Source organism: Etheostoma spectabile, chromosome 18 (genome assembly GCF_008692095.1).
Source record: "Etheostoma spectabile isolate EspeVRDwgs_2016 chromosome 18, UIUC_Espe_1.0, whole genome shotgun sequence".
Lineage (NCBI taxonomy): Eukaryota > Metazoa > Chordata > Actinopteri > Perciformes > Percidae > Etheostoma > Etheostoma spectabile.
In genome coordinates, this window is record NC_045750.1 from 9,536,457 (window position 1) to 9,544,797 (window position 8,341).

At 38.8% G+C, this 8,341-nt stretch overlaps 1 protein-coding gene across 1 annotated transcript; it reads left to right on the plus strand.

Moving 5' to 3' along the window:
• Nucleotides 1-947: 947 nt before the first annotated feature.
• On the plus strand, nt 948-1,710 carry ripply2 (ripply transcriptional repressor 2). The gene is made up of 3 exons (XM_032543578.1): nt 948-1,148; nt 1,255-1,325; nt 1,419-1,710. The coding sequence occupies exons 1-3, from the start codon at nt 1,026-1,028 to the stop codon at nt 1,579-1,581; spliced, it is 357 nt and encodes a 118-aa protein (XP_032399469.1). The 5' UTR covers nt 948-1,025; the 3' UTR covers nt 1,582-1,710.
• The last annotated feature ends 6,631 nt before the right edge of the window (nt 1,711-8,341 follow it).

Consider the following 8,341-nt stretch of genomic DNA (forward strand, 5'->3'; position numbering starts at 1 on the left):
CCATATTTCTGATATAAAACACTTTGAAACGGGTCAGTTTGACCCGAGGACAACAGGAGGGTTAAGTAAAGCATTTGAATATTTTTTCCACCACAGGATAATTCAAACAACAAATGTTTAAAATGTTACACTGTTCCCATTGTCATTTTACCCCAGCATGTAGCCCCGCACTGCCCCCCACTGGGCCACTGTTAGGAAACACTTCACATAGCTTCTCTAAAAGAGCAACCCTGTAAAGAAAGATGGGGCACTTGTTGAGTTAAGGTCTTCCTCATTAAGGGCATACCATTACAGTGTTCTGTTCTCATTAACTGTTTGTGCTCAAACCTACAGGTTGAGTATTTGGGATTGTGATGCATTCAAGATTTGCATCTGCTGAGGTGCAGCAATTAGCACCCCTCCTGCTGCTGTATTTACAAAAGGCTGACGCGTGTCAAGCCCTCTAAACTGCACACGAGCCTTCTTCCATCATCCCACTCAGCAGGCAATGACAGTATGGGCACGTGTTTGTTCACACCTCACACACAAATGGCTACACAGACGGAGATATTGAAAGGTGAAGGGGTTAAAGAGTTTGAAGAATACGTTTTTATCAACAAGAGCTTATCTAACCAATTTCAATTTAAACACAAACCTAATTAACACCACATCACTAGATAGACCTGCAGATAATGATGCATCTACAGTGTGCGCTCATAAAATGGGCTTCATAGGGAAGAGAACAGGTTAACGGGACTGTTAAATTACCATTACAGAGTTCACCGTCGAAATATGTTTCAAATCAGTTCATTACTCTTGATATTTTTATTCTACATACAATATTAATACGAAAGAAAGGGGCCAAATGGTTGGAGTTTGCTAAAGTGTGACTTCGCACCTCAACACCGTGGCGCATGGAGACACTTGGGGACGCGTCAATGCGCAATTTGGCACTAGCTACTCAGGACCCTGATAAATAGGAGGTCCCTTCCTTCAGTCACACATCCTCTGAGGACTTTACGCAGGACTGACCACAACAAGGAACTATGGGGACTTTCACTACTAAAGTTGGATTAACTTCTGTTTTCAATGGAGACAATGGGACTCAGCAGTCCGGTCGTTTGTGGAGACCATGGACAGGAACAGAGGACACAACTGGGGCACACAAGGTGAGTTTAGACGACTTTATTTGACTTTTAATGGTCTTTAAGTTAAAAACTTATGTTTTTTAATGGATACAAAGTTTAATAAAGTCGTTCTGTTTTTAACTTTCAGGCTCACTCTATTCACGAAGAGCTTTCTGCTGCAGAACTCCCCAAAGCTCCTCAGTTCATTCACCCAGTGAAGTAAGCAGAGTTTTGGTAGTTACATTATCTTTAATTCTTACGCAGGTTATTTATTTTTACGCATGTCTTATTCATTTTGTTCTCTTTTTAAAGGTTGTACTGGCCGAAATCGAGATGGTTCGATTATCTATATCACGAAGCAGAAATGCTCCTGCGCAACTATCCTGTCCAAGCGACCATCTGCCCGTACGAAGACTCGAGCAGCGATGAAGACAGCGATGATGAAGAGGAGGAGATAGGAAAGGAGCTGAACTAAATTTGGCCATCTCAAGCCATTGAAGACAATTTGCTTCACAATGTGATAATATATTTCTTTTAACTTATTACTGTACATATATTTAAATGAACGTTTTTCACTGTTTAAGTTATTCATTTAACATGTCTACCTCTTTTTTTACTTTGTTGAGAATTGCAATAAAATGTATGAAATGAATGTTGTTGTCTGGGGCTTAATTATTGATTTGAATCAGGTTTTATTCGGTAGCTGAAATTAAATCAGTTACTACAAGAACAGAAACAAAACCAAACAAAGTTTTTTGAGCGAGTTTTGAGCGAAGGGAAAGATAGTAAAAAGGGACTTAAAAAAAGACCTGTTTGATACTGTAAGACATTAGACATCAGTATTTGTTTATGTGTATCTGGTCTCTCTGTTTTTTCATTTGCTTCTTCATAAAAGCATCTCTGTAACATTATATAACCTAATATAATGTTCCTTATAATTAGAATCAGAATCAGAAAAGTTTTTTGTACACTTACGTGGAATTTACCTTGGTAAAAGGTGCATACATAAACAAACAAACAAACAAACAAACAAACATATTAAACATTATAAACAATACATACAGAAAAGCAAATATATACATACAAAGTAACTGTTGCTTAAGAAAAAAGGATGGGATTAGGACAAAATTTGCAAAGAATAAGTAGTATAAGCAATGCAGCGCTGCAGGGGAAGGTCTGGCAATGCGAGACAAGGCCTACTTAGAAGTTGTAGCAGAGTAGGGTTTACAGACGTGCTCAAATTTGTTGGTACCCTTACAGCTCATTGAAATAATGCTTCATTCCTCCTGAAAAGTGATGAAATTAAAAGCTATTTTATCATGTATACTTGCATGCCTTTGGTATGTCATAGGATAAAGTAAAGAAGCTGGTGAAAGAGATGAATTATTGCTTATTCTACAAAGATATTCTAAAATGGCCTGGACCCATTTGTTGGTACCCCTTGAAAAAGTAATAAATAATTGGATTATAGTGATATTTCAAACTAATGTTTCTTTAATTAGTATCACACATGTCTCCATCTTGTAATCAGCATTCAGCCTATTTAATGGGAGAAGTAGTCACTGTGCTGTTTGGTATCATTGTGTGCACCACACTGAACATGGACAGAGAAAGCAAAGGAGAGAGTTGTCTGAGGAGATCAGAAAGAAAATAATAGACAAGCATGGTAAAGGTAAAGGCTACAAGACCATCTCCAAGCAGCTTGATGTTCCTGTGACACAACGTTGCAAATATTATTAAGAAGTTTAAGGTCCATGGAACTGTAGCAACCTCCTGGGCGTGGCCGCAAGAGGAAAATCGACCCCAGATTGAACAGAAGGATAGTGCGAATGGTAGAAAAGAACCAAGGATAACTGCCAAAGAGATACAAGCTGAACTCCAAGGTGAAGGTCGTCAGTTTCTGATCCACATCCGTCGCTTTTTGAGCGAAAGTGGGCTCCATGGAAGAAGACCCAGGAGGACTCCACTTTTGAAAGAAAAACATAAAAAAGCCAGACTGGAATTTGCTAAAATGCATATTGACAAGCCACAATCCTTCTGGGAGAATGTCCTTTGGACAGATGAGTCAAAACTGGAGCTTTTTGGCAAGTCACATCAGCTCTATGTTCACAGACGAAAAAATGAAGCTTTCAAAGAAAAGAACACCATACCTACAGTGAAACATGGAGGAGGCTCGGTTATGTTTTGGGGCTGCTTTGCTGCGCCTGGCACAGGGTGCCTTGAATCTGTGCAGGGCACAATGAAATCTCAAGACTATCAAGGCATTCTGGAGCGAAACGTACTGCCCAGTGTCAGAAAGCTCTGTCTCAGTCGCAGGTCATGGGTCCTCCAACAGGATAATGACCCAAAACACACAGCTAAAAGCACCCAAGAATGGATAGGAACAAAACATTGGACTATTCTGAAGTGGCCTTCTATGAGTCCTGATTTGAATCCTATCGAACATCTATGGAAAGACCTGAAACTTGCAGTCTGGAGAAGGCACCCATCAAACCTGAGACAGCTGGAGCAGTTTGCTCAGGAAGAGTGGGCCAAACTACCTGTTAACAGGTGCAGAAGTCTCATTGAGAGCTACAGAAAACGTTTGATTGCAGTGATTGCCTCTAAAGGTTGTGCAACAAAATATTTGGTTAGCGGTCCATCATTTTGTCCATGCCATTTTCATTTGTTTCTTATTACAATTATGTTGAATAAAAAATCAAAGCAAAGTCTGATTTCTATTAAATAGGAATAAATAATGGTGGATGCCAATTATTTGTCCGTTTCAAGTTATTTCAGAGAAAATTGTGCATTCTTCGTTTTTTGTGGAGGGGTACCAACAAATTTGAGCACGTCTGTATCTGACACATCCGCGTGCTTGTGGCTGAACAGCTCTTTTGCCATGGATAAGTGCAACGCGCCATTTCCTGCGCACCGTCACCTGAAGTGCGGAAACTGCGTGAGCGTTACACGGAAGGTGTCGACCGGGTCAGGAGAGCATAAAGATCTGCGGGGAGATAGTCAAAGGGAAAACGTTTGCAGATCTCCAATGAAGCTACCATCTAGACAAAAAACACTGGCGTAGTCAGTGTTGTCATTGTTTCATGAATTCAGTGAAGGTTGGAGTTTAAATATTCTCTTTATCAGGACAGACTACTCTCTACAGAGACGTATATTTGCTACCAAAAGGTGTGTGCCATAAAAAGTGTTGTCTGTCATCCTCACAGGATAGAAAATGAAAGAATAAATAGACTGATGAATTATATTCAAATTCCAAACACTTAATGGAGCTATTAAAAAGCTTTTATCATTATAGTACTACTGTGCTGTGCTCCACCTTCTCACACAAACGAACAAACACATGTACTGGTATCACAGTAATGGCATCAGGCAGAACACATAAGCATGATGGGTAAAGGTTTTCAATCTTTTCCATGATTGTGTTGTTTTTTTATTATTCATTTGTGGCATCATTTCATATGAGCGCTATCAATTGCATTGTTTATCTCCACTTAGAAGTTTTGTCACTCCAACTTTGACTAATTAAAAAAAATCAGGGCCAGATTGAGACATTCCCTTACAGGGCCCTGGGGCAAAAATAAGACGTTGGGCCTTTAGTGACCCATTGTTCCTCCTGCTCACTGGCATTGCGTATGAACACCATTGCCTCCAGTGTTTACTACAGACAACACATTATATCTCATCTAGACATCTAACAACTAGCTACTTGTGTGTCCAACAGCTTTTGGTAATTACAGTAAAACACACAATTCTATTTGATAACGCACCATGTTAATGTCACAACATCACCTAAATAAGTCATTCATCAATTTACAGCTCATGTACAAGATAGAGCTCCAAGGTGAGCTAACACTGCATGACTTCCTACTATGCTGTAGTTTTGAATATTTGAAACATTGGAGAACACATTTGCAGTAAATTAAATTACAAACAAAATAGACAAACAAACAAAATAGAGTGAACTTGGGGCCAGGATCCCGGGACATCTGGGGCAACTGCCTGCCCGGTAAGTAAATCAGCCTGTGTATTAACAGTACTTATTAACACGTATTATTCAGACATGAAGTCTTTGTCATACGTAAAGAAGGTAGTTTTTTTTACAGGTATAAGGTAGTAGCAGGTTTAGATTGACTTTTGCTATAGATGTAATAATACTGTTGTGTAGTTAAACCACAAAAGAATGTCCATGACCTGTTTAAAATGTCTTGAATCTTGAATCATTGCATAATGCTGATGAGCAGGGTGCTTTATTTAAAAGTTTTTTTGAACAGCACAAAGCTTATTGTTTAAATATTAGATAGTTTACGGCACGGGTTCTAAAAGTTAAATACTTTCATGAAACTGCGAGACTTGTCATCTAACATGCAGTGTGTGCACAGTAAAAATATATCGCATTTTGTTTTTCTGACTCAATGACTTGAGCTCTTCAACTGACCCCCGGTGCCAGCCTTTCAAGACTTTCCGTGGGAACCCTTCGGATCATCTTTAGGTGTTTTGCAGGGTGCAAAGTTTACACGCCTCATTCACGTGAAAAAGTGTGGTCTCTGACTGCACCAGGGGTGCTGCACTGTCACTGAACTACTGATCTCCACTGGACAGACTGATATATAATCAAAACAAAGGTCTTTATAAAAAAATTAACAAACTGGTTGTTGTACACTTTTATTTTTCACACTTTGATACTAAAACACAAGTATGAAGACTGCAGGGGTGTAAAACAAAAAAACAAGGTTTTGCTGAATGTTTCCAGAGCGTAATGGGTGAGGGAGGCTACTGAGCACAGACATTAAATTGAATATTTATACGCAGACCTGACATTAGGAGCTGGCGATGAAGCTCTGATAACCTCTTCAACCCTGGCCTGCTTGGTCGAGATTTTCCCAGGCCTGGGTGTCAGAGCTGGTGGTTTTAGGAGTGTCACTTACATGGGTGTGAAATTTGCTCACCTCCACAGTTAAATATAAAACCAGCCAGGGACTCATGCCATGTCTGATGAACTTATGACCTTTACTGCACACACTTTAGGTCAACTGAAGCAGACATTCCTTAGTGGGTTTATCTACATGTGCATACATTACCTTGTGTTTAGTGGTAGCAGTTGCATATGCAGTGGGAGATTGCTGAGAAGGAAAGTAAAGTTTATGAAGAAGAGCTAGTTGCAGAGCTAGTTGCTCATAGAATGTGTTGAGTGTGAAGCAAAGTGTTTTTAATGAAATGTGATGTGATGAATTAACATTTTTTAAATTGCAAATTTTGGTTTTGTTCTTACGTGATGTCTTCCTATCTAACTTTGTGAATTTTGGTGAACTTTGCGCACTTTTAACTTTTCAGACACATGCTGTTCTTTCCCAGGAGCTGGTGTGAAGTTGAGCGTGAGGAATACACACCTAAACGCTGTTCAGTCCCATGTTTGACCTCTGCGGCCAATCACATGTCACAACTGCCTACTCTTCTTGCCTCGGAATATACACTAGTCTCTAATAATGAGTTAAAATAGTCTGATTCCTATAATATAAAGTGATGGATATCAATCTTCGCCTGGTCCTGTCTGTTAACTTTAGATCTACACATTTTTAAAAGTGATCATTTTCTAAGCCTAATTTGGTGGTGCTCAAAATTGGGTATTCATGAGCATGCAACAATTTTGTCATTGAAGATGTTATTTTGTGTAGAGAGTTTTAATGTTGTTATGAAAATGCATTTGGAGAGTGTGACTGCTGGCCTGCCCCTGTGAACTTTGACAGGGCTCGTGGTGTGATCACAGACACCAAAAAGAGGTGACGAAGTGTGACTCAGCCGAGCTCAGAATTAACCTAATGCTTCTCACAGTCACACCTCTGCTTGTCCCTTGGGGGACAGAGGGCTTGTTGTCATAGTTGCACCAAGTCAGAATAGTTTGGATAGTGGGTTAATGTCTGGTTGTGTTTTAAAGGTAGTTCTGCTGGAAGCCAGAAGGGGGCACTGTGCTTCTGCTTATGTACAAGTTTGTGCATGTTGACAGGAAGTGCTGCATTGTGAAGAGTAGAAAGTTTTATTTAGTGATGTTACTGCTCGGCATCTCTATGATAAAAAGGGATCTTTCATGCACTGATGGATAAAGATGAAACAGTAAGTACTGCTCTTAACAGGGGGTAACAGGAATTATTCTTTTGAAAATACTGACATGACAGTGCCTGTCAGTGACGTAGAACGTCAAATGCAACGTTAAAGTGTGCCAAGATTGGGTAGTTGTGAAAAACGTACAGCATTTTTTTTGACTAAAAAAAACAACATACAAAACTTGTAGGGGAAAGAAAATATCCAGTACAAATAGTGTCTATGTCCAAGAAAGAACAGAACCCCTTAAACAAAAACAACAAAAACAAAACAAAAAGGGGGAGAATAATTTAAAAAAAACACAAGTCAAAAGCCAAAAAGGCTAGAGAAACTAAAATGAACATTTAGGAGCAGCATACAAGGGGAGATATAATTAAAAGAGGTTTTTCCTAGATATGTCACTACACATTTTTCTTGCACTTTGACTAGCTTTGACCTTTTTCAGTGAGGGAAAAAAACAATTTCAAATCACTCAAAAACCAAACAAACGAAGGCCTCGAACACTTCCACTTACTTCAATGAATACGATTAAGCATCAATTGATACTTGTTCATACTTGCTCATTCACTTTAATTAGCTGGCAGTTATTTAGAGCTACACACTACAGTGAGGCAATCTGACCAACAGATGGGGCAAGATAGCCACAAGTCAGATTTCAACGGGCTTTGGGTCCAGGGATGTAACTTCGCAGTACTTCCACCTGGGGGCTGTGTTGCACTTGTACAGTGATCAGTCCTTTTCAATTATAGGATGCAGATCAGTCAAACTCCCCATAAATGAAAGGGAGAGGATTTTGGAAGGTTCTGAATGTGAATTTTTATAAAAAAACAAAAAACAAATACAGACACAGAATGTTGGATATTTGATTGCATAAATGTATTTATTTTATGTTTCAAAAAACATAGTGAATGACTGTAAATTGCTGTGCTACTAAATGCTTACAATTTCTTACTATTGCAATGCAGTACAAAATGCACTCAAGAGTTTTATGGAAAAATCAATTTAAAATACATTTCATTGTGTAAACATAAGTAGATCCCTTATCATGGTTTCATTCTGTCAGTGGGAAATATTGATTTATAAAAGATATATATATTAAAATAAATATATATATAGGCCTATATATATATATATATATA

Coding starts and splice junctions, on each gene's coding strand:
- ripply2 (XM_032543578.1), top strand. CDS start 1,026: ATGGGGACTTTCACTACTAAAGTTGGATTAACTTCTGTTTTCAATGGA. Junction 1,149..1,254: donor ACACAACTGGGGCACACAAG/GTGAGTTTAGAC, acceptor TTTAACTTTCAG/GCTCACTCTATTCACGAAGA. Junction 1,326..1,418: donor CAGTTCATTCACCCAGTGAA/GTAAGCAGAGTT, acceptor CTCTTTTTAAAG/GTTGTACTGGCCGAAATCGA.